Genomic DNA, 27692 nt, shown 5'->3' with positions numbered 1-27692 from the left:
TATTTAACTGTTATCTTGGTTATTTAAAAACCATTAATCTTTATTTGTTACTGAATTTATAAAAACACAAAAAGAAGGCCCTACATTTCACTGTGTCCTCACCTAAATACACCCAGATGTATTTAGAATGTAACTGTTGTAATTAAATAACCTCAAACTAACAGCAAGGTGAATCAGTCTGAAAAAGCCAGCCAGGCTCAGCCTATAATAAATTATATTAGGCAACAGAAGACATAAATACATAGAAAACCTTTTAATAGAAAGCACACTGAAAGTATGTTTGTTTGTTTTCTCAGAATTAAGGGGTGATGCACTACAGATTTTGTAGCTTTTAGCCAAGGGGTTGTATTTTTTATCATAACTTGTGGTTAAACACTGTTTAACCATCCAGCACTCTGATCCACATAAAGCCACAGTACTACATGCATACAATTCATCCTAACCAAGTCAATTACCTATGTTGTACAAGTCAGTGGAGATAAGTAATAAAAAATGTTTTTGCAGGGTATCACGTTCTTGCCTTCTCTCCCTGGATGACAGAATCTACTAACAAATGTCACAGTGACCCTTCCCTGGCTTGCAGGCTGCAGGTGCCACAGTGAGCAGCATTCATCACACCAACTCCTTCAGGCTTGCTAAGAGCAATAAATTCACATCCAACAGGTCTGGGATCAGCACAGCTCCCCCTTCCATTAAAGTAAGAGCACAGAGTTCTGCAGGAGAGGCAGCTCTCTCCTCCTCACTCACCAGATGTCAGCAGTGAGAGCTCCGAGACCTCAAGGACTTTGAACATTAGGGTCACATAGAAAAGCATCACGATTTTGATTTTTTAAAGCAGCAAAAAGTTCCCATACATTTGAAAGAAATGCATGAGAAACCTCAACCTGAAACTTGGCCTAAAGTGCTGGACAATTTAATTTCTTTCCACATAGCCTGACTTCTGGGAAATTCTCTGCCTTTTTTGAGTGATAAAGTATACAAAAAGAAGGGGCATTTATTTCCTTAGGTTTCCTTAGGAAAATGTTTCCTTTCACTCCATAGAAAACAATTGTTCCAGATTTTGGCAAAAAATTCCCAACAAGCAGAACTCCTACAGATGCAGCAAATTTGTGAGTCAGAGAATCAAGTTCATCTTGTTACTAGCTACAAAAATTACCTTGCAGACACTTAGTTTGGACTCACTGCAGACCAGAACAAGTAACACAGTTACACTGTAACTGTGTTAACAGTAACATTTTTACATGGCATTGATTGTTTAAGGAAGTAGCCTTACTAACAAATAGTTGGGAAAAAACAAACCAGACAGACATTTTAAGTTCGTCTTTAATACTAAAAACTTTGGTTACTAACATTTTTACATTGTCTTACCTCTGTGCTAGATCTAAGGGCTTATTAAAAAGTACAGTATTAACTTTGTTTTGGAAATTATTTTATATCTGCTGAGCATAAACAGTATTTAATCTCTCAAGTGTAACAAAAATTCAGACAACCACTAAGACACTGCTGAAAGAAGCATTACAGTGTCAAAGAGGATGTCATTAAAATAACTGGTTCTTTCTTTATAAATCTCAATTTCCCAGCCTGAGAAAACCAACAAAAAGAAAACAGAGAGTAGAAAAAAACTCCATTCTTTTGACTGATCCACCCTTTTCTGCAGGACTTATGAAAGTATTTGAGACTCCACTACACTACTCTACTTCTTGGAGATGGCAACATCTGAAGCACCTGTCATTTAGCACCAGTGTTAAAAATTTAGTATCATTTTATTCCCTTTTAGGAGATACACATCCCAGCACCCAGGAAGCACAACTAATGCCAACAACTACAACTGACTTGCATTATCCATCATGTGTTTTACCAAAATTCACTTGAGCCCATGGCATTTTTACTTACATCTCTGTATCCATGAGGAATAGTGCCTGAAATATCAGCAAAAGGAATCACACATCCAGCTGGACAATACTTACTGAAAGAGAACAAAATATTAAGTCAGGATATGCATGCACCTACAACTCTGTTATAAAATAATTATATTTTTGATTTACAACACTCTGCTATTCATGTATCACTATGTGAGGACACCTCCTAATTGAAGACCTATCAAATCAGATCAAAAATACTCACAAGTACACAACAGGAGAACAGACACTTCAAAATGTTTTAAAACAAGTCTCAGCTGAAAGTACAGTTCCAGTCTCAATATGATGAACTAATAAAGCCAGCATTTTATAATATGAACACCACATGGCTCCTGTAAATTCAAAGTCATATAGGTAACATTATTAATGAATTCATTTTATGAACTAGAGACCTGCATATTTATCTGTTTTGCATCCTTAAATAAAACATCTGAAAAACAATGTTATTTTTTAACAACTTTTGGCAATACTTTGATTATAAAAAACTGGCCAAATTACTACTAGTTCATAAAAAGCAAGAGGCAAGACACAGCACCTCTGGAGCAAGCCTATGTTCATGTTCTAGGGCTATTTCACACTGCACACATGAAATTATTACATCTTCAAGAGCTAAAAGCGAAGTGGAGTAAACTCATCAACATCTTCACCACAGTTCAGCAACAGCTGAAGCAATGCTGTAGGTTCCATGAAAACGGGGATTCAGAGACTTTGCCACATGTTGACTAAGGCCAAAACCTACAACTAGAGCCCTACTTTGGAACCTGGGAAAAAGAAGAAGAAATGCAAAGATTGCACTTTGAAATGTTTTATGTTGCCACAGTTTAAGTTCTCCAAAGAGTAAGCTTAGATACCTCACAGTAGTCTGCAGCTTTAAACATTGCCCTTGCTTTAGATGGAAATGGGGAAGGAGACAACAGGGAGATGACACATTTCCCCCTTCAGAATGTACAGCATTCTGTGTCTCCACAGAACCTCATTAATGAGCGCCAAACTGTGAAATGGGTTTGCTATTTCTAACACATTTCATCATTTAGTGCTCCTTAGGTAACTGTAATACAAATGTCAGTAATTAAGTTGTGTACCTGCTATAATATATTTATAAAAGCAATATTCTTTCTATGGAAATGAGACATTAGCTGCTATGTGTTAGTGCAAATTAACGAGGTTCTACTGTATACTGCATGTATATAACACAAATGGGAGAGAAGAGCAGGAAGGAGGAGTGCAAATGTCAAAATTCTTCAACTTTAACCCTAATTTGTTTGTGTCTCAAGTTCTCTGGATGGCCAATTTTCAAGCTGCATCAGATATATGTAACAAAGCAAAAGTAGAAACAATAAAATTACTTCATCAAAGAGACTGGAAGGGAAACAGGTAAAAATCAGTCTTACTTGAATTCTGGTTCGGAAAAGTGACTTGCATTGTCTAAACAGGTAATTAAGTCTGGAAAGAAAAAATGTTAGGTCAAGAGGATGATAAAGACAACAAGCTTGAATATCCTTTTTAAAGTGCACAAATACATACATTTGAGCCTCTGAGGCTTAACCAAAAGTGTCAGAATGAAAAAAAATCCTACTAAATTTTCTTGCAACAGATTTTGTATTACAGTAGAACCTTGCTAATTTGTCTGAGTAACTGGGAAATCTACTGAGAATATGACACAAGATAAGACAACAAAAATTCATTTTCTGCGCAGCCTAATTATAATTTATAGCTGTATTTCAGAGAAAAATCAGAGACAGAAACATATGCTCTTTTCACAAAATTAAATTAATAAGCCAAAGAGGCCTGTGTTTTCATCATTTAATGGTTCTGCAGTGCTGAACCCAAGCACCACAGAGAACAAATGTTAGAATGTTGTGTTATTGGCATCCATGACTGATACCACAAATTTTGTGTTTGTGTCTGCTGTGTATCAACACATACAGTCCCAAATTCAAAAAGGAAAGCATCAAAACCCCTACAAAATTAAAAATTGAAACCCTTTATCTGCTCTTTTTAGAATAAATTCCAGATAGGATTTTTGCCTTCTGAGGCAGTTGTTGCCCTCCTTCATTTCCTTGCAGACCATGTATATCATTCACCTTTACAATGAGTGGGAGGAGATGCAAAAAAAATACAGCAACCTCTTTCGGAGGCTTAAAAGAACCAAAAATCAGGGGGAAAACCCCAAGAAAAAGACAAAAAACTAGTAAGCAGATCATGTCATTAAAGAGCTAAGGGAGTACAGGATGTTGCTACTGAAATAAAAATTTCCACTATGTTAGTCTTTTTAAAATACATACAAGTTTGATAATAAAACTTGTTAGCTATCTGCCACCTTGACTACTGCCTGAAAAAACCACATTTTGTACTGAATCTGAACCAGTTCTTTCATTTATAACAAACAACTGACATTTTTACTCTGCTATATTCAAGGTAAGCTTTGATACCATTTCTTTAAAACTACAGCAAATTTTAAGTAACTGGCAGTTGAATTCACTACACAGAACTATCGTGAAAAGTGTACTAGATTTTTAGAAGTTAATTTGTGAGAATGTGGGAGTAAATTAATTGGTTCTGTGTTTTTCTTACAAAGGTCTAGTACTGCCAGCAGAGAAAAATTACCAAATAATTATAAATACCTGATTTGTCAGTGGTTGAATAAGCTGCAAGAAATCCACGTCCAGAAGTGTGAATTCCACTCATGAACTGTACTGTGACTTCATTACTTTTTGAAGTAATTAAACCATCCATTTGAAAGCCAAACCCACAGTATTTTCCTGTGGAGAGAAGGAGGAGAACAAATATTGATCCAAAACAACACATGTAATAAGCATCTTATTCAATTTCCAGCCTCTTATTTCATTTGCAGTGTAGACTCACATTAGTTCTGGTGTATATTCAAAAGCAAATACATGAGCATGACACTAAATAATGTGCTTAGTGACCATTTAAAGCAAATGACAGACTGTGAGTTGCACATTTGTTTTGTCACTGTCAAAGGTCTCTCACACCCCAATATATAAATGTGACCTTATCCCATTCACCTCTAGCCATGCATAACCTCCATAGTCAGAGCTTCAAAGAACACGAGGAATCTCTCAAGGAAAAGGATCAAGTTAGGACAATGAGAAGCATCTAGAGAAACAAATGAGAGAAAAGCCCTCCTTTTCCCAAAGCTGCTGGAGCACTTCTTCCTCATAGACTCTTCCAGGATTTCTATCACATACTTTCCTTAATTCTGGACAGCAGCAGGCACAGCTCACTGCATTTCAGCAGTATCATATATACATCATATCATATCATACCATACCATATCATAGGTGAGCACCATTAGGATACATTACCAGTTAGTTCCCTTTCTATTTTGTCACACCTAAAAAATGTAACAAAGGTTCTGTACCTGGGTACTTGCCACACAAAATGAACAAAAATAACACAATTTTAACTGCTGGAGTCCACAGATATTGACAGTATTTGGCCTGTGAAGTTCTAGAATTGATACCAAGTCACATTTATGGATGAATGGCTATTAAACAGATCCCAGTCAATATAGAATTCTCCAGTCCTGCTAACTAGCAGCTTTAGTAAAGATACTGACCAGTTAATTAACTTGTTAAGAAAAAAATAATCTTCTGTTCTACAGGCTACCTTGATCATTTGATATTGTAGAAACCATCTATAACCCTATTTAAGATTCTGCAGATGATAAGCAAAGTGGATAATCACCAGCAACAAATTACATTGCCTCTGTTTCAGCTCATCATTCCACTTGCTTTCCTCATAATGAGTATGTTATCATATTGTAAAATAGCAGATCCTTTCTCAAATAAAGGCAAATTACAACACTAATGCAGAGGAAGTGGAGCAACATGGTCCTGCAGGAATAGTTCTTAACAAATATAATACAAAATAAATACAATATGTATGTCAATTTCCTTTAAAAAGTGAACTGCACTCCCAAACACTAAGAGAATGATTTTAAAAACTGTAGAAGTTAAAATACAAATTCCTACCATTATCCAGAGCTTTCTAGATGCTTATTCAGTTGTTTTGTTGGGTTTTGTTTTTTTAACAAAGCAAGCAAATCTTCTAATAAAAACCAGAAAAGTTTCCTTTTTTAAGTTTTATCCACTGGATCTTGTTACATGAGTGACCATCATGAGACTCCTCTCAAAACACCATTTATCCCCTTCTTCAGGCAGACACACAGTGCAAGCCATTTAAATCCAGCTTGAATAAACTCTCCAGTGCTGCTTGCCCCATGGACATACAGCCTTTGACAAACTGTAGAGTGATGTACCTTATGATTCATGGCAAGTTGTTCTTTTGAGACTGTAAATCATCTTTCTAACTCTTCCCTGGCCTCTTGCTTGATTTTTGTCAATCTTTTAAAAAGCAAGCACCAGGAATGGACAGAGCATGACTGCAGTAACATCTCTGTCAACTGTATGTGCAGAAGATGTAGTATTTTGTCTGTACTTACGCATTGAAGGATCCTGAGTGCTTTTGTTCAGCAACAATACAGCAGGAGAGGGAACTCCCATGTCTTAAATAAGTAGATCTGACTGCAGATGTACAGTGATTTGATTGTATTAAAATATTATAAACTCCTGTAGATCTTACTTATTCTAGAGACAAATCTAACACTGAGCATTTGAATCTTCCTTTGATTTCTTGATAAATACTCAACAGGCTTGGAATAAGCACTAGCCCTTAAAAGCTTCATCAGAAACCCTCTCTGTTTATCAGTAAACCCACTGACTATATTTTAATCTAACCAGCCAACTTTTAAGTAATTTTGGGTTAAAAAAGGCATGACTGAATTTCAGATTTTATGTAAAACAAGTATTTTAATGTTAGACCATGTGAGTAGTCTTGAATGGAAAAATTCAGGACAAGTCCAGATCTCTCCCAAGAAAATTCAAGTCACTGTTTAATCTCTCCAGTGTCTGCTGCTTCAAATCTGAACAAAATCCAAACCCTGCCTCATCTGTATTTGCCACTGTTAACATCACTGTTTGTCCTGTGATTTAATTTATTAAGAGCAGAACAACACACACATTTCCTCAACATACCATGCAGGCCACAGCTGAAAAGCAAGGGCAACAAATGAAGCAGGAATTTACTCGAACCCATTAAGTCCCTTGTAAAAGTGAGTAATAGACTTATCAGAACTTGACGTTCCTTGCCATTTAAGGCATTCAGTGTTTCCTATTTTAGACCAAGTCTGGCTCAACAGCTCCAAGCACATACTTATTTTCACACACACTTACCTAGGTAACAGTTGGAAAAGAGGGTTAATAAACCTAACACTCCACTAGCCTCTTTAGCAGGTTAGACTCAAAAGACTCAATTTAGCAGGATCAGCATTTGAACTGCACAAAAGCAGTCTCAGTGAAGTAAATCCCTCTTTCTCTCTCTCTCTCCAAATTAAAGCTTTAGGAAAGAAAATAAAGTTAATCTGCATAATAACAACTAATTTTAGAGAAGGAAGAATGACAATTTATTTTGAGTTTTATGCAAGGTAGCCACAAGAGTCTTAAAACCCTAGATATACACCTTGATGTAGATGAGTACATCACACTGCTATTTGAAAAAAACCCACTGGCTTCTAGTCATTAAATTCTTCTGTAGAGAACAAAAATTAAACATTATCAGAAGATGGAGGATATTTGGACTATACACCTTTTGAAGCCTGTCATCTTTTAACACCACTAAGATGAGCAGCTCAAATCAGAGTGAGTCTATATAAAAAGAAAGGCATTTCAGGTAAGATATATATATATATGTATATATGTATGTATGTGTATGTGCATGTATGTGTATGTGCATATATATGCTCCTTTTTTTAAATGAAAATGCTTCTAGTTTCACAGTTCCCTCTTCACTGCTTACAAGAACTTTGCAAGCTACTAGGAAATGTCTGAGAAAAAAACCCCACATTGCAGAGGAGCTTCCTTTGAGACTCAATCTCAAGAATCAAAATATTACAGGATCCATGTTGCATTTATCACATGCATGGGTTAGGTACTTTTTGTTAAAAAGTAACAGAAGTACCAAAAGCACACCCATGTTCTATACAAGACAACAGTTCTCAAACAGTGATAATTAAAGCTCCTACCTATCTCTGTTCTGTTGGGGCCAATGCCATTATGGACTCTCAGGTAGCTGGAGTGACAGGAATCTGAGTCATCAATATCAAAGTCACCGAACTTGAGCTGAACGCGCTGCCCAGGCTTGACACGGATTTCCCACTCGCAGACCGTGCTGTTGGGAGAGGTCCGGGGGTAGTTGATGGAGGCCAGGGTCCCGCTCTCCGGGCCCAGCACAGTGTGTCCACAGCCATCACCTGGGAAAGAACAGACAGGAATCAGCTCCCACATTCATCCTCAAAGCCTCACAGCACACCGTACCAACCGTGTTGGGAGAAAACTCCAAGGTAACTCACATGCAAGTGACACAGCAATGGTGACAAAATACCATTCAACTACCATTGCCTTCTGCTTAGCTCATCACCACAGGTGACCAGAGAGCTGCTACAGCTTCCTCAATGAGATGGAAACTGATCCATAATGACTTAAAAAATAGCATGGACAGTACAGGAAGTGTCCCTGCTATTCCATATTTCCTCAACACCTCAGTACAGAAGGAAACAGGTGCTGAAAATGACACAGAAACCTGACAATAAAAGAGGAACACATTGGTTTTACTGAGTTACTGCATTCACAACGCAATGAAAAGCAGAAATCCAAAGGATACTGCTAATATGTTGTTTCCTACTGTACCACTATTTTAATGTTGCAATTCACTCTTATTTGGAGAATATACTCAATTTTTCAGAATTTGCTGTGACTCCAACCTGGAGCCTTCTAACTAACATTTGAGTATCAGTTTTAAACAGCAATAACAGTACTAAAACTGATTTGTTTAACAAATGGAAAACAATAGCATTAACCTTGTATTGTCAATATCAAATTATAATGAGCAAACTGATAAATTCAATTACCCAACAGCTAGACATGCATTTCCCCCAGTATGTAGCACAAAAAAGTGTAAGAATTTCTGTGCTAGTTTAGAAATGTGAATGTTCTCAGAGAAACATTCACACTGATCACCATGATTCCTATTGACAGAAATTTGTTTTGACAGCTGAAAGTGTTTCATATTTCACAATACCATGTGTAGTTCCTCTACTAAATATGAAAAGGTAAGCTGAGCTTTATGTACAAAAACTGCACACATACTTACGAATTTTAACTAAATTTCAAAATTCTTAAATATATTACATGTAAGACTGAGTGGAAAAGTGAGTCCAATGCACTGAAGTGATGTGGAAAATACAAACCCCTGTGACTAAGTTAACTAGGTCTGATCAATCTGTTTGCAAACACATCCAATTTCTGCTAACAAAACCTATCCTCCTTATAATCTGAGCACATTGAAAGATAGCTGCATGTTATAAAAACTGAAGTACTGCTGGTATACACAGAATCATAAACAGATGCAGATACAAACTACAGCTGTTTATCTTGTTAGCAGTCTGGAATGAAAATGATACATCCTTGGAAAAGTTAACTGGAATATCTGCTTAGTAAAATCAAAACTTGTATTTGTGAAGCTGTTCTTCAGACATGTTTTCATTACTGCAATTTGCTTCAAAACACTTTGTTCTATCCCATGGCAAATATTATTTCCATTTGGATGACACCTGATAAATTACTCTTCTAACTTAGAGTTTTTCTAACATGAAACACCATTGTTCAACATTACAAAGAGGTAACTTAAACTGCATGTTTTATATATCATTATAATCCTGGTTTCTTTCAAACGGCATGTTATAAACCTAAGAAAAGTGAAAGCTTTATTGTGCAGAACCTGTATGGCCTAGGTTTATTAGCTACTAAGCATTCAAATGTCAGATTTCTGATTAGTCTTAATATGTTAACACTTACGAATAAGGATTCCTTTTCCAGTAAAATGGCTTTTCACAAGCAAATACTCACACACATTACAAAATGCATGGAACTTACTCTATTAACAACAACGAAACCAACAAATATATTCATGGTGATACATGTGGTTAGCATTTCAAAACTCTTTATACTGCAGATATAAAAATAATTATCAACACAAGCAGCAATCAGTTTTAGGTTATGTCCTAAACAAAAGCAATGAGCCATTAACTAGTTCTGTGCTTTCCCTGTCCCGCGATGGGGTAAGCAACTGCTTATTCATTCACAGATTGAAAATACTCTGCACATACACTGACACAGTGGTCTTTTAAATATGAAATCAAAGTAGCATTCACCTGTATGGGAAGATACACTCTTCTGGGTGCATTTTAAGGAAAATAGAAATCCTTGCATGAACTATAATGCTCAGAAGTTAATTATTTCTCATTTCAATAGGCCAGTTATTGCAATGCAGTCACCACACAAATACTATTTCTTAAAACCAGGAATACCAATGATGCACATGATTCAGTATCTTTGATTCTTCCTCATCTTTGATTCATCCTCATCATTCTCCCTGTGCTGCTGGAAATCAAAGACAAAGGAATGCCTGGGTCTCCTCTTTGACTCAAAATGTACTTAAACTGTAAATTTCTCCAGTTAAAAGTAGAAAAGATCATGTCTAACATTCATTTAAACACTTTACTCCACTAGGTTCCTCTTCAGCTGTCTCAAGCCTGAAACAATACCTGCACTGTGCATGATGAACAGGGCACAGCTTTCTGATGAGAAAAGCAAAAGAACTCCAAAACGACTACACACATTTAAGTGAGAATGTGCAAATAAAATATTTCAAGTTTTAAAAAGACATTAGGCCTTTTCTTTTAAAGAAAGAAATCACTAAAAAACGACAACATTAACCCTTGTAGTTTGGAACAATGTCTTGTTTCCCATGGCTAGAGAGAAAAACTTTCTCATTCGTTTCACACAATCTAATGGAAATGTCAATCTCAAATCCCCCTTTTATTGTAGGTTTTCTTAAGGAGATGAGAGGAAGAATACTCCTCTATCCATATTAAAGAACCTGCTGTCAAATCATACTAGAAAGGTAAGAAAAGGAAATCAACAGTTGTGCTGATCTGCAGCATCTTACTATGAAGTCAATTTTTAAAAGTAGCTTGTTCTGAATGGATATTTTAGACCTTTTTATTATATTTCACTTAGGTTAGTGATAACAGAAATGCCAGACACTTCATGCCTGAAGAATTTAAAGATTACCATGGCATATACAGACTGCCAAGGGCAGCAGCATCACTCATGAGCTATTTGGAAAATTTTAAAAATCACAGTTCCAGTGAAACTTGCAGAACAATGAACCCACATCTTGCTGTATTGGTGCTATAAAAGGGCAATTCTTGAGCCTCTCCATGTAATGTGGTGCTTCATCATTTCTGCCATACTTTCTTTAAACACCACTGATGAACTCCAGAGACACATACACACATCCAGCAGCAGGGGAGCAATTGCAATACTCAGCAATTTCTCCAAGAAAAAGTACAATTCATTGCACTACAGCAGCACATATAGAACAGTATCCACTTTGTCCACTTGCAAGCGATTATGTGCCAGAGAACCTTTTGCTTCTGTTAACCTGTGAGAGTGGAATATCTGAGAACACATGGAAGAGAGGTATCAATTCCCTACTCAGTTATTCCTGGATAGGCTGACAACCTCTGTTGTCAGTACACAGCTGAACGAGTCTCCTGCTTTCTTTCAGACTTCTCTGTCACACCACAGACCTCCTGCACTTGCAGGACAGATAAAGCCCTTTGCAGAAGCACCAAGTCACTCATGTGCACACATCACACCTGACACTTGGAGAGGCTGCAGATGTGCATCCAATTTCTCATGTCCTGGGGACTAAGTTCCCAGCAAAGAGGGAAAGTCCAGCTCTTCACCAAAACTTGTGTTAGAAACATGGGCACCTCTTAAGCAGTGGCAGAGGAAGGCAGAGTGCTGGCATAAGGAGCAAGATCCACTCTGAATGCAGCCTGGATGAACCCTCCTGGCAGAGTTCATATGACCTTCCCAGCCACGGCACACTGATGTCTGATGCAATCATGCAGATGACTGAAAACAACTTCTTAAAGCCAAGTTCTTTACATCAACAAAATATAGGACTTGGACCAACACAAACATACCAAATCCACAGGATTTTGATACTTGAAGAATATGTGAAATTTGATAAAATGAAAGAATACTGAACATGCAGGAGTGGGTGCTAAGTTATAATTATCCACAAAAAAAAAAAAAATTAACTATACTTCATAGTTGTGGAAGTCAATTAATCAGAACTTTTCCTCCCTGAGAACAGTTGCTGTTAGTGACTCCTGAACCTGTTCTCACTATCACATCATGTTCAAAATAATTTTTTACACCAGTGAATACTTTCCTATTCCTTACTTGTAGAGGAGTGCATGATAAAGACATTAGACAGTTCAATATTATAATCTATAAAGCATAACTGATGCATATCAAAACACCAATCTCAATTTTAACACGTGGCACTGTCTTTTGAAAAGACTCAATTTAACCAGTGGATTTCCTGAGAAGATTTTACATATATAAGCTATTATTTTCTGTATGTTTGTGACTAAATATTGGATGTAATTAAAACTTTTTTAACTAAGCAAAGAACCAAATCTGTAAGAATCATGTAAGCAAAAAAGGGTGTTTTAAAACATTCATTTTAACTTCAAATACACACCTCTTTCTGATTGAATGCATTACTATAATTTCTCCTCTTCTGTTCAGCTGCTGTGCTCTGCATTTCCCTACTTTTTATCAGCACACCACTAAAAGACACTGTATCTGCTTTTTGGTTTTCTCAGTGTGGGCATGAAAGTTTACACAAAGAACAAAAGAGTTCCATGAATAAGAAAGACTGAGGAATTAAATCAGAGACATCAAATTCTAAGTAGCCTTTTCAAGTATTTTCAAATGCCCTTATTTGTGTCCTCCAAACTCAGTGCTGTTTCCACCAAATTCCATAGAGTGATGTTCTTCAGGAAGGAATCTGTTCCTCTGTCAGAATTAATTTTCTTAACAAGCCAACAAGCACACAGTCCACTTTGATCTCAATGACATTTATTTGCTTCAGTAACACACTGGTTTGGGCATTTCATCCCCCTGCAGATGTTTCACAACATAAAATACCCCACACTGCCACAAGTGAGGCCACAGCTCAATAAACACTTGAAGGCACTTTAAATTAGCACAGCCACAGAAAAAAGCAAGCCTTGTCTGCCTCTCACTTCTGGCCACATTTTCTCACACCCTTCCTGGTACTGGAGACAAACATTTATGCAGCCACATGGCCAACCAGAGCAGGGACTTGGCATAAAAAGAGCTGTTAGTTTTAATCTAGAGCGACCCCCTAATTCATTTGAGTATGCACATGCAGCAGTGCCTCCCTTGACAGGGCGATAAGAGTGTGACAGAAGGGGAACACCAGCAACTGCTTCTTTCACCAGCACTGTAACCCACGTTTGCATTTTAAACAATGCCAACCAGAGAAGTAGAAACCATCCCAGCCCTGGGAAGAGCAATCACACAAGAGTGGTGCACTGGCCTGAAGAACCGAGCTGGCTGCAGAGAGTGCCCCAACCCACTCCCACCACACAGTTCTGGGTTTCATCAGCCCAACTCTCTGAGGCAGCTCCAGGTGCCCCTGCCAGTGGCAGGGCAAGGAATGGAGGGAGGTGGGATTATGGCTGCCTCAGCTTGGATTGATTTACCTGCTGTGGGGCACCCTTAGCCAGTCAATGAAATTATGGGATGAGCTTTAACAAAGATAGGAACAGGACAAAAGCACAGTAAGCATTTTGCTTTTCAAAACGTTGGCAGCTCAGTGGGGTGACAGGAGAGGGTGAGAGCAGACAGAGGCTGATTCTTGTTCTTACAGCAAAAGTACAAAATTTAATATGCCATTACAAAAAAGTTTTACTGCTTTCATTTACAGCACAGGCCACGTGCTGGGCTAGTGATAATTAGCACTTTGTTATTTTAATCTGTACATGCAGCTTTACAATCATCCTCTCTGGAACTCCAGTCTTAGCTTTCAGCCACTGAATTTTACACAAAAGAGTAACACTTAGGAATCCTAAATTTAGCATCAAAAACATGATAACATTTTAAAATAAATTATCTAAAATTACTAAGTTGTCAGAGCAGGTAATACATGCTTCTCTGCTGTCATGTACTAACTGAATTGACTACTTCAAAAGAACAGAAGAGACATCAGCTGTGTAAGACTGTGCTGCAGAGCTTTTACTTACTGATGCCAGGGAAACTGTGTAAGTGCCCAGGGACAGCTATGACTTGCTGAAATAGTATGCTGGCAAAAGGAGCCTACAAAGACAGGCTGGGCATGGTGAAAAGTGATTTACATGAGGAGTCTGTGAGAGGACTGTGCTCTCAATGGTACATAATGCAGAAGCCCCTCTGATCTGCTGCCCAGGCTGACTCACAGTGACAGCTCATGCTCTATGTCTTTGTTTGGCTGGCACGTGCCCACTTCCCAGCATTTACTTTGCAATCTGCACCAACACTTTCTTAAAAATAAACAATCTTGTGCTTCAGTGCTTTAAGCGCTACACAGCAGAAACAGAGATGATGAATAAATGAAAAATAACACAGACGGTCATGCAAAACATCATGAGAATAAGCAGTGGTCATGGTCAGAATGGGATTCAAGCCTCCTGGAAGTTCTTCAAACTCCTCACCTCACTAGGACCATGTGAAATTTCACAAGCCTCACACATGTCAACTACGAGCCAAAACATTCTCTAATCATACCAATAATTCACACGCTAAATTAACACTACACTCAACATCTCCCCCCTTCCTTTTCCGTTCATAAATGAGACTGCACAGCCTAAACTGCAGATCCATGGGGGCAGCACCACCTTGCCTCTCATGAGTAGCTGCCCCTTGCCTGCCCCACACAGTGCCAGTGCCCACTGTACCCCTGTGGTGCTGCACCCCAGTTCTAACATTCATTTTCTAATCTAATTTCAAAGTAACAACAGGGACTGTTTGGAGTTTTCCCCATTTTGAATGACTTGGCTTCATTCTAGCATCATAAAATTTAATATACAATCTGTTCTAAAAGGCACTTCATTCCTAATTTTGCCCTGTAGATATTCCTTTAAAACAAAGATTTTTGTCATACTTCTGACCCTCTATGAATACAACCAATAAAATAAGCATGATGTATTACTGAATAACAAGATGATGAACAAGGAAGATGACAGTAAATTTAAATGTTTGAGTCACTGTTTTTTAAGTGCCAAATTTATCATAAAAAGTATAGTGAGAACATGTAGGAAGTCAGTGTGTGAAGCCTGAGTAAAAACTATCTGAAGTTTAAGCTTGCCCATCAGCTTTGCTGTACCTTCTTCATAGCAAGAAGGAAATGATGCCTTGTGTAGGAGGACCAGAGAACCTGAAAACACCTCTTTAAAAATGAAGTTATAAAGTAATGTAAATGCATTATTTGAAATTTTCAAATATACTTAGGAAAAAACAAAAAAACCTAATCATCACTAGACTTAGTACACAAGTATTCAAAAGCATTCAATTTAATGCATTCCTCTTTCCACCCTTGGGATAATGAGATGTACTTTGATACACAACTGCATATAAATAGAACTGAACAGATAGTGTGGTTTAGGGCTTTTTGGTTTATCACAAAACTCAAAGATTCGCAAAAGAAAAATTAAGCACCAGTGGTTTCCTTCCACCACACTGAACAAGGCAAGATGTTTTTCTCCATATCTTAACCATTCTGGAGCAAGGTTAAAATAACCAGATATGGGCTTTAACTGGCTACAGTCCTGCTGAAGATGCAGGAGCTGCCAGCTGTGAAACCCTGTATGGTCCTGCAGGCAATCACACATGCACAACATACTCAGCATCCTCTATCTCTGTGGTACACCAACCTTTCAGAGACAAAAGCTCTGAACTCTGCAGAGTAACCACACAAAATTGCACCACTGTAATTTGTTTTTCCACTCAAGATATTGAGGATCTTTCACCTGCCTCATTCCTGTGAGGTTTCCCTCCAGAAAAGAAGCTCCATGTTTGCATGCATGTAGCTTGTCTTGCCAAGCCTTAAATAAAACACTTCATATATTCTATTTTTGCATTTTTAATTTTACATTGGAGTGCAACTAAAGAAAGCTGTGGCACAACTGCCCAAACAGTTCAGTTTCATCCTTCAACATCGAAAGCTGCAATTGGGCACTGAAACAGCTACTCCTACTCCAAGAATTTGCTATTAAGAGACCTGAAAAGATTTCCTCTTCACAGTTGAGCAACATTTGAGGTCTTATGATGCTACAATCTAAGTTTAGGAAAATCACAAATTGATCACTGAATAGAAGGAGAAAATGGTACTGAGGGATGAAAAATAATTTTCCTTTTGCAAATCTGGAATAATTTTACAGAACATTTATATACAAACCTTGATGAAAAGCCATGTCATGATAAACGTGATGACTGACAGCATCACTCTGGGAAGCGTTTGCACCATCCTCCTGTTTAGAAGCCATGACAGAACAATTATCTGCTCACAACCATTTCCAGAAGCATGTCAAGCTTTTCAAGTTCCCTTTTCCACCATTAATAGTAGTCACAAGGATGTATCAAATTATTACCTCTGACAGTGCTTAAAGTAAAGAAAGAAGAAAATCAGATGGGTTGTTTTTAAGAAGTGATTCTATCAGAAAAACCATTCTGGGGAGAAAAAAAATTAAAAGACAATCCATGTGACCTCATGCACAATCCATCGAATTCCAGCAAGACTGACAACCCAAATATGAATAGCTGGCAAGAACTGTCATTCTGACAGATAATATTCCAATCCTAGATAACAAACCTCTTCCTTGAGCTAAAAGTATATTTAGAAAACCTGAAAATCTAGGAGGAAGATTTAGAGGGAGGATTAACTAGTGAAGATGCAAAGGGGGAAGAGGAGTGTTTAATAAAGCATATAAATGATGTGACCATTGATTTTATTTCCACTTTTCAGTTCCTAAACAATGCATGATCTATGGAATATGGTTAATCAGGCAGTCTCCCATGATTAGTTGAATAGTCATTCATTAAGAATGCTAAAATGTTATAATGCTATACACTAATTTAAAACTTTTATTGAAAACGACAAATGTTAATAAAATTAAAGAGACACACACAGAGAAAAAAAAAAAATCTTAAAATAGCTGTTTGTTTTTTTCTTTAATGCTCCAATTAACAAAATCCCTGTAAGACAAACTCTGGCATAAAGAAAATGCCAGAAAAATATTTCCTTAAAAAAAAAAAAAAACAACAAAACAACAAAAAGTAGAAATATTGAAAAACTACACATATAAAAATCCTCCCAACTCTATCACTCAAAAAAACAAAAGTGGCAAGCTTGAACCTGTCTGATCCTAATTTTTAAGTCATTTTACACAATGATGGTTTCATAGTGTACTGAAGAGCAGAAAGGCCCTTTAAAGTATGATTTCTTGTACACCTTGACTACTTAGAGTTGGCTAATCACTATTCTAACTAAGTGGAATTCAGGAAGTTGCATTAAATTTCTTTCCAGAAAGTTTTCAGACTTGAGCAAAGGCATCTTGAGCAAGGGACTTTTTAACTATTTCTAGAGCTATCATGCTATAAACACCCAGTGAAGAAAACAAATAAACAAAATACAAAACCAACCCCCCACCCCATCTGTTTCTAAGACATTCTTAAAAACACACCTCCTGGTACTGCCAAGAATGACACAAGTGAGTTCACAAACTTGGTTCAGCTTCCACAACATTTACTAATGTGGTAACAATGTACACAACTATCGCAGCCGTGGCGCAGAACCGGGACCTCCTCACTGCGACACCACCCGAAAACAAGAGCCATGGAATTCCTACTGACAGGACAGAAGTTGGCATTTTCATTAAAATACTGAGAACAGAGGTTGTTAAGATCAGCAGTCAAAGCTGTAGGAAAATGATGATTCCCTGAGTCACAATGCACAACACCTCTTGACCAGGCCAACGCACCCTCCTCACGTCAGCAAACATTAAAAACAAGCACGTCTGACATGTACGTAGCCAGTCCCCATTTACACATATTCTGCTTCCAGGAATCTTTTTTCTTCAAAAGAATGTACTTTTTTAGAAGTAGCTGCCAGTAAGTGCTAAGAATCTTTACAGTTCTAATGGTTTGTGGACTTGCACTTCACATTGCTACTGCAAATATATTCCAGTTGTTTTATCGCTAGAGAGGTCAACTCAAATCACAGTCTCACTGCAAACTTGCAACAAAATATTTTGAGGTATGAGCTGTCTTTGTCACTGCAAAGATAAATACTTACATGCTTGATTTTCAGTAGGAACTAAACTCACCAAAATCCAAGAGACAACTAATCACCGAGCTTCAGAATCCACCAGCTGTGCTGGTCTAAACCTTACAGACCGCTAACTCACTGAAAATTATTTTTGTTTTGGTATTTGCAGAGAAAAGAAGAATATAACCAAAACAGAAATGACAACTGCAAACAGAGATTTTGAAGACATGCCAACAGGAAGCATTCAAATGCCATAAGCAGTACCAAGTGACTGTTACAACTCCATGATCCTATTGATTGAAATACTGAGATAGCTAAACAAGTATGGACTACCTGCTTTAATTTAATTTTTGAAGAGTTTAACAACCATAAAGAAACATTATCCTCTTACAACTTTTCACCAAGGGAAACTAAGTGGTCATGCAGGTAAACACCAGAAATTACATGCTAGGAAATGAAGCACAGGTTAAACACTTCTTACCAATCCAAGGGCTGGTGTTTGGGGTTTTTTTCAGGCACTAGACAAAAAAAATGCATCAACCAAAAGCCATTTTCAAAATCAGTGTTATTCTGTGGTCCAAATGTCAAGTCACTATTAGATTTTTAAGTATAATTTTTGTTCCAAACAACATAAAGTGTTTGGTTATATAGAAACAAGTTCAAACAGACTATGAATAGCACAGCTCAAACTGTTTGCCTCCAGTAATGGATGGCAAAGGAAGTAGCTTAGCAAAATCTGATATTTCATAGTCTTGCTGATTAATGAACAAGCTTCACATATAACAACCCACCACTCTGTATAAAAAAAATCCCAGGACTGAAAATTTTATCTTAACGCAAGTTACCACATGGCCTTCTACATCAATATTACTCCTGCTCTACCTCTCCACCTCCCTGAACCTCATTCTAGTAATAAATGCACACTCTATGCTTGGACAGTGGCTTCAACTGTACTATTTTAAATAAAAGGACCCTGAATGTTCCATAATATTTGATTTAGAGAAATTGATTTAAAAGGAACTCAATCAGAAAATGCAGGAGGAAAAGGAAATACTCTGACTACAAAACAAATTCCAGGTATTCCCAAAGCACAGGGTGGTGCAGTTATAAAAGTGGGGGTAACAAGCAACGGCTTTTTTAAAAGCCTTTCAAAATATAGATAAAATCACCAATATAGAAACATTTCACAATGCACTGAGCAGCAATTCCAGCAAGGATTGCATTTGAACTGATGACTGAGTATGAAAGCTGATGCATTCAAGGCAGCCCTTAACCAGCTGATGACTGAAACTACACAGAACAGCAGCGATGGCATTAAAAACCTAATGCATCATTCCCCACAGCATAAAGCAGGCTGGCAGAATTGCAGAGAAAGGAGACATTTATTTTTCTCTTACATGAATAACATAAGAAAACATTCCTGAAAATCTTGAAAGCTGAACATCTCCATTCAGTAGCAGAAAAATAACTTTCCTAAAGATTGCACTAATGTGCTAGAAGGTCACTGGCTTGAGATGCACACAGTAACAGCATACAAGCTTCTGAAAGGACACTTACATTGCTTTTTTTAAGCAGATGCTTGATTTTTATAGCCACACACATATAGTTATAGATATAAAACCAACATGCACTGTACTGCTCAAATCCAAACTGCAGTACATTCTTATGAGAGCTCCAAAGAGTACTTACACAAAAGGGTGATTCCTGCATTCTTTACAGGAATAGACGAGGCTGGCACGGCCTCAACAGGCTCCCAGATGAGCTGGGCTGAACCAAGCCAGGACTGGGAGACACCCTCCCAAAAAGGATGCTCTGCAGAACACATGCATTGCACCTTTTGCTCACCAGAGCCACACACCCACTTCAAATAAGGCTCATTAACTGGAGGAGGAAAAATAACATTGCTGAGATTCTTGTTTTCAAAAGCAAATAATATTCACTCTTTTTACATCTACACTGCCAATACCAGCTCGCTTTTCTGAAGGACAACAATCCTCCATTCTTTACAGCACTGTTTCTCCTCTCTATCTTCAAGGTGCAATGTTAAAAAGAGCATCAGAAAACCTAAAAAAGCCGACCCTAACTTTAAGCCTTGGTCTTGAAAAATTCTTCCATACTTCTCAACACAGAGATGAAAGGGATTTGCCTCAGCACTCCTGCCTAAATGGAACCAATCTCTGAATCCTCAAGCTGAACAACTGCATCTTCAAAACACTCTGCACTCTGAAGTAAAACTGTCCCATTAAAAAAGCAAACCAGTTCATTAGAGCACTGCCCCACTCCTCATAAAACACTTAATCTGATGTTAATTTGAGGGACAATAAATCTCTCATGCGAAGATCTGAGGGTCTTTTAAATCAAAGTAATTCCTTTTGGGTTTGGCTGTGACTCCCTTCCTTCCAGATGAGCCCAGCCAAGGACAAGGGATACAATGGGCAGTGAGACACCACCCAATCTAATTTAGCAAGAATGGAAACCAGCACTTGTGTGCAAGGCACAACGTGGCAATGGCTCATGTGACAGAAGGCTTTGTGGCAGTGCTTTATATTCATTCATGTGCCCGGAGCTCTCTGCAGCAGGAAAAGACACACCTGTAATGGGCAACCCCGGGAGCTGGAACCCTTGTCAGCCCCTGTCATAGCAGGAAATCATCTGTTCCAGGACCCTGAGGGGGAAGCTGCAGCACTGGATATGTAGCTAGAGCCATCTCCTCTTTGCCTGATTCCTTCTCCCCAGACTACAGCTGCTGGATCAGCACCTGCCCAGTTCTGGACTGGCCACAGTCAGAGCCACCAGTGCCTGGCAGGAGGGACAAGCAGAGGTGAGACCAGGAGTGCTGCAGAGAGGAAGGCACACCAAGGAACACACAAATGATCCACAAATGCTGCAGCTGAGCCGCTGAACACAAGGCCACAGAAAACCCTTTCATGAGCCTCAATGTGCACAGAGACATTAGTTCTTCCACTTCACTTTTCAGATGACAAAAACTCAGTACCAGACATTCAAAAATTATTTTTCTCTGCTACACCGAAGCAAACATTCTTAAATTACAGTAGTGAATCACTTTTTTGTGCTTTCTTCAACGAGGCTTGAGCATATAACAACATCCTGATGGGCCACCATTTGTTTAGAACAAAATGTGGGAATCATATTCAAATGCAAGCATCCAGCACTAACTATTCGATAAAAAGACTGCAAATAAATCTGCTTCAAGTCACTGGGGAATCAGCTCCAGAATAAAAGGTTCCTTTTAAATTTAGGCACTTTTTCCCAGTTTTATTGGTACATTGGTATCCACTAGAAATCCCAACAGATGGCTACCAAACTAGTTTGTGTGGTAACAAAGTTCTTGCTCTACAGACCCTACAAGCTTCATACCTTCAGAATTACTGACACATTGTTCAACTTCTACTTTGATGAAAGCTAAGCAGCCATTCCTGTGTTTTTCTAAATTAAAAAAAAAAAAAAAAAAAGGTTAAACTTAGCTAATGAACAGACCATACCAAACTTATGTCAATACCTAAACATCTGCTAAGAGCACTGTTTCTCCAAATGCAATCCACAAAGAGCAGGAAGCTTAGCTGCTGGCTTGCTTTCATTCACACCTCCCTAATTACATGAAAAACAAAAAAAATACTCTAAGTATTTTTCAACTATCAATTTCCTTGCAACCAGGAGCTAGAACCACTACACAACTGTTTCAAAAAATCACAAGAGCTGAGTTGCACAGCCATGAGCTGAACAGTCCACGAGACACGAGATTATGAAATGCAGCACAGGGCACTTATGATGATATTACAGCTAATACAAAATGCTCATAATTTTCAACGACAGCAACACACTGAAGCTCAAATCCTCGACTAAGGAATTCTGAATTACATATAATGAATGATTTTAAAGATGATAGACTGAAAAAAATTCCACATGAATCCTACAAGATAATACAGTGAGCTACTGTGAAAAACATGTTCACCACAGCAATATCTACACTTTTTCATTTCTCAAATGTCTGCTGTCTGGAAGGAGAGGAGCACCATTGGACCCAATAGTAAAAACAAGCTTCATGTTGACCAAAATAATTTTATTTTAAAATCAGTTCATACCAGGAAGGTGCTCTGCAGAAAAGCATGTGAGAAATGAAAACACTATCTTCAGAAAAATATTTAAATACCGTGTTGTATGTGAGGCTTAGAGCTGCTGAACAATGGAAAAGAAAATGAACAATTGCTTATTAACACAGGATCAGCCTCTCTAACATAATGAAAGTTCCTACATTGTATCACTCACTGCACTTTTATTAAAGAGCTTAAAAGCAACTTTAATTTTGGAATTCCCCAACTTGTGGTTACTTTCACTATCAATCAAGATATTCCCTTAGAAGCCTGTTCACATATTTAATGCCCTAATTGAGCAATAACTTTGTGCAGACCTTCAAGAACTAGACAGCAGCTTCATTTCTATATGGGGCTTCATTACCCAAACTAGAATGATGCCAGCATTTAGAGATACAGGATATGAGCTCCCTAACCTTCTCTGGAATAAGATAAATGAAAATATTTTGGCAAGGAAACAGTTCCTCACTAGTAGAACTCTTCTTAGAAGCTCTAGCAGTTTCTCATATTGAAGCATTAGATTCGACAATACCAGAGTCCTTCACCTCAAAACAAGCTCTGCTTATTGTTAGGAAAAAAAAATCAAGGTTGTCAATAAAGAAATTCCCTTCCCACTCAAAAGTGAGACTTATGAGCAAGCTTTAAGAGTTTCACTTTATCTTTCTGTACTTTGTTTCACTAAAAGCCCACGGTCCTCACAAGTGCCAGTTCTTGCTGCCTGGTCCCACCTCCTCTAACAAACCCCTGACTATTCCCTGAGCCAATTCCACCCAGCCAACTGCAGGTAAATTACGACTCTTCCCTACCCCCACAGTTATTTCAGCTCTCTCCCAGAATAACAAAGTCAGTCTGCTCACCAAAAGGTCAGACAAGTGTCAGGGCAGCACAGGCATGATGCTCCTACAGCGTGAACTAACACCTCGCTGCTGCCTGCCTCATCCAGCAGCAACCTTCAAAAGACTAAATGGTAAAATAGCCCAATTTCCGCTCAGAAGCAAATGGGTCTTCTCCAGCTCCATTATAAATTACAAGAAAACAAACTCAGCTGTGTCAATGCTTATTAGCATTAGTTTTGTACGTGCATAGGAACATGATTAAATGCAATTAGCTCGAAATAAGAGGAAAAGCTCAGTCCACACAAGTACCTTGCTCTATGGATAAATCACTAAACTTCTCCCGTTCAATTAGTTAATTTTAATTAGTTAGTTAAATGTTTAATTTAGATGCAAAACCAGGAGAGTGCATACAGTTCATATTATCTTTGTGCTGTGCATTTAAATGCAGCATTTCTGAAATTCAACCACATTTCCACCTCTGAGACGGAAAGAAAGAGAAAGTTATGCGACAACTCAAAACAGTTTCTGAAATGATTCAAGAGCAGTGCAAGAAGCAAGTGGAACTGCAAACCACAAATCTCCCCAGACCCAGAAGTGAGTTTCAAGATGCTGTCAAAACACTCCCTCGCACAGCTCTGTCCCCAGCACAGGATCAAAGTGACAGTCACAGCGGCATCCTCTGATCTTCTGCCACGGAGTGACCAAACTGCGCCTCGTAATATTCACACTGCTAAAGCCTGCTCATTTCATTCCTCCGAGGAGGAGGAGAAATCTCGTCGATTTCTCTACACAAACAAACAAAAAACCCCAACAACGCCTGCTACCCTGTCTGCCACATGCTCCGGACTCTCACCCTCTATATATACACTGCTGCACACTCTCGGGCTAGGGTAGGCTAATTCTGACAGCAGGCAGGCTCTCCCCTTTCCCCGGCTCCCGGGAGCCCTTCCCGGCCCTCAGGGGAGGCTCACCGGCCCCCCGAGCCCCGCAGGGCCCGCGCTGCCCCCACAGCCCCGGCCCCCTGCCAGCCCCGCCCGTGCCACTGCGGGGAGGAAAAAACGTGTCTTATTTTAATTTTTGGTTGGGTTTTTTGTTTGTTTGGTTGGGTTGGTTGGGTTCTTCTCTCGCCCTTTGTTGGCCGGGAGGGGACAGGTTGGGCGTGCAGGGCCCCAAGCCGAGGGGCGCCCCCTCCCATGGCACAGCCCCGCAGCGCTGGTTTCCCTCTCCCTCGCCCGCCGCCGCTCCCGCACTCACCTTTCTGCGCCTCGGCGCTCCGCAGCAGCAGCAGGAGAAGGAGGAGAAGGGGGCTGGGGCGGAGCAGCGGGGCCGCCCGGCGGGTCCCCGCGGGGAGCGGCCGCCCCGGGCTCACCATGCCCCGCGGCGGTCCCCGGGCATCGCGGGCTGCGGGGCGGCCGCGCCGGGCCGCGTCTGAGCCCTGCGCCAGCCCGCCCGGCCCGGCCCAGCCCGGCCCTCCCCGCCCAACCGCTTCCGGGGCCGCGCCGGGGCCGCCCCGCTTCCTGCCGCCCCGCCGCCACCGCCCGCCCCGGGCCCGCCGGGCCTGGCCCCCTCCCTCCGCCCCCCTGCGCGGGGTCACGGCCCCAGACCCCTGGAGCCGGCCCCGGAATTCCCGCTCTCTTCCACCTCCGCTCTCCCCCGCGAGCTGGATACGAGTATTCCGCTTTTTTTGAGATTTTTTTTTTTTTCCCCCTCTCCCAAAGTAGAGATTAAGGCAGAATTTATGGGGAAAACATAAGTAAACGTCCTCGGAAAGATGAGTATTGCTGTTGTTGATAGGAAGGATAATCTGGTGTCGTAGGGCTGCACACGCAAATGTGAATTCACTCTAGGTGTGGGAGGGCTTGGCTATGAGGTCCCAAACCACTGCAGCTTGAACCCTTGTCCCCAGCTTTGAACACTGAACACGCACTGTGTGTGATTGCAGAGCTTCCCCTAAAGGCTGGAGTCATCCCTGGGAAAATAATACTTGAAAAAAAAACCAAACTGGAACTCTCAAGTCTTAAAATGATGAGATTTTAACCACTGTTAGGGTCAAAGAATCACTTTTCTAATACTAACATTATGGAAAACAGCACTTTCTCTGTGTTTTTCAGTGGTAGATGAAAAGAATGTAATTTTCAGGTGCTGATAAAAATGCCATGTCCATGCTTCTACAGCTGCAGTCACAACCCAGATTCCTCCCAGCAAGGTTTAAGGGTCAAGAGGAAGGATGGGAGCCACACCTAGACAGACATCATTTCACATGTCTCTCAGTTTATGACTGAAGCACTCAGGACTCCTCTGTGCTGTGCTGTCTCTCACCACAAAGCAAAAGGGACTTGGGACTCCCCAGCTTCCAAAGATCAGCCTCTCGGCCAGTATAAGCCTCAGGGTTCATTCTTTTCTGCTGTGGAAGGGCTGTTGCGTGTCAGTCCCTGGTGGCAACCAGATCCAGTGGCTGCACAGTAAAACGTGGCTTTAGGAAGAAATTGTTCTCTTCCCAAAGAGCTCTTAGAAACTGATACTGCTTCCTGGCCAGGAGTGTCCAGTGCTGGCCCCACCAAAATGGCAGAAAACCATCTCAGGAGTCAGTCTTACCCAACCCACAGAGTTGCTTGAAGAAGTATTTCAATTATGTTTAGTAATTGTTTTAGTGTTACTATTCCTTATTAAGATGCTGAAAACTGGACTATGTCCAAGTCTAAGCTTACAGCTTATTAAGGGCTTTGTATAAGGCTATTATACCCTGTAGACAAAGAACTATGGAGATCATTACCTCTCCTTCCTTGAGCATATCATCCATACCACTTGTGCCAAATCACAAAGTGGAACAGAAGATTCCAGAATAGATCCACTTGCTCAGAATAAAGACAGCAAAATTTTGTTGCACATTTTTTATTTGTTTGACCCATACTTGTGCCACAGCTCCTAGGGGGTGACTTCTCATATAATTAGGGAGCGATAAACATGGCGATTTTAGAACATTTCATATTTTTCCACTTTTGAAACCTTTTAATGACATGGGAAGAGGCTCCAATGAAAGCAAAGTCAATGGAAGTATATCACAGATTAATCTTTTAAAGTCATCTTGTAAGATGTAACAGCCACCAAGACACTTCGCAACACATAATCGAAGGTGAATCAAAAATAATTTAGATCCATTGCTTTGTCTTCCATTCACCAGACACAGAAGTTCATGCTATAGGTCACATGAAGCAGTTATATCACTACAATAACATCCTTTCTGTACTACAGAGACCACATTCCTAAGATCACCAATCACTGTTGGTATTTGCTGTGTACTGGAAAAATCACTCCTTGAATAATTTGTGGCTTAGTGGTGCCATGCAATAAGAGGAGCATCTGAACATTCTGAATGTAATTCAGTAACAGTCTCTGGTGGACCTGACAGAGGTTTCCTGCTGTGTTATGTTCTGTTGTCAAGGTATTTCATGAACTTGATTTGACTATTGTAAACGGTTTATTTGTACATGTAAAAAAAGAAGTATCTGAATCTGTGAAAGGGTTGATTTCTAAATGGGGTGTGAAAACTTGCAGAATTCCTAAGAGCAGCCAGAAGCCAAAATTGCCTAATCTATCTTGGAAGTTTATCCCAAAGCTACATTCCCTGACCACAGATGGTTTTTGTGGACCCTTACATATTTTGCAAAGGGAACACCACCATCCCGACAGAAGCAATGACAAACTGTTAAAGGTTATACACCTTAAAAGACTCAAAGATTTATAGGATCTACAGAGCCAAAGGGTTACCAATGCAACTGTTTGAAAGGCTTGTTGTAATACATGGTTTTCATGCACTAGAGCAATCTGAAGAATTAGATAAATCCAGATGGTCACTATGGCTTTCAGAATCTTCCTTCTGAGAAGATTCCAGCACAAAAGGAGTTTAGGTACACCAGCTGCAGAGTACTGCATATTTTGCTCTGTGAGAGTTCCCAGGCAGATCCTCTGGGGCAAAAAATTGTGTAAGAAAGACTCGATTTGAGTTTGTGACTTAGAACTGTCACTGTCATCAAATCAAAACAGATACAAAATTAAAATGTTGTGGGAAGCAAACACATATTAACATATGATATTAATCTCATAAGGCAAGTTGCCAACACCTCTTGTGAAATCAGCACAAATATTGTTTTTTCAATATGGTAAGACAGAAGACCAAACCAACTCCTTAGTGCTGATAGAAAAATGTTTAGCCAACTAAGCATTTCTGTAATGTTTCCTTCCCATTGCGAGTAACTTCTGGAGGTAACTGAAACTATCATCTCCATCTGGTTCTCTCATTTCCCTCGAGAAGCTTCAGAGTGCTGGGCTTCTTTCCCACCATAGCTCTCTAGATTTTACATTCTTTTGTTGCATTTCGAAAGCTGAATTCAGCTGGAGGGCAGGGCTGCTATTCAGAGAGAGCTCCACAAGAGCAATTCCAAGTTCTTGCATCCGGGAAGGAACAGCCCCATGAACAGTACAGGCTGGGAGCT

General features: G+C 39.5%; 1 protein-coding gene across 1 annotated transcript in view; it reads right to left on the bottom strand.

Moving 5' to 3' along the window:
• The window catches only part of DCBLD2 (discoidin, CUB and LCCL domain containing 2), a 41016-nt gene extending 16430 nt beyond the window's left edge, over positions 1-24586 (bottom strand). Inside the window, exons 1-5 of the mRNA XM_083854612.1 lie at positions 24454-24586; positions 8026-8253; positions 4544-4681; positions 3311-3362; positions 1894-1966 (exon numbers count right to left, since the gene is read on the bottom strand). Of these exons, the coding sequence (XP_083710738.1) occupies positions 1894-1966; positions 3311-3362; positions 4544-4681; positions 8026-8253; positions 24454-24571 (609 nt within the window). The 5' untranslated portion in view covers positions 24572-24586. The remainder of the gene's footprint in view (positions 1-1893; positions 1967-3310; positions 3363-4543; positions 4682-8025; positions 8254-24453) is intronic.
• Between the last annotated feature and the right edge of the window lie 3106 nt (positions 24587-27692).

Source organism: Zosterops lateralis (genome assembly GCF_965231275.1).
Source record: "Zosterops lateralis genome assembly, chromosome: 2".
In the NCBI taxonomy this organism is placed as follows: Eukaryota; Metazoa; Chordata; class Aves; order Passeriformes; family Zosteropidae; genus Zosterops; species Zosterops lateralis.
This window is presented reverse-complemented; position numbering and strand designations above follow the sequence as displayed.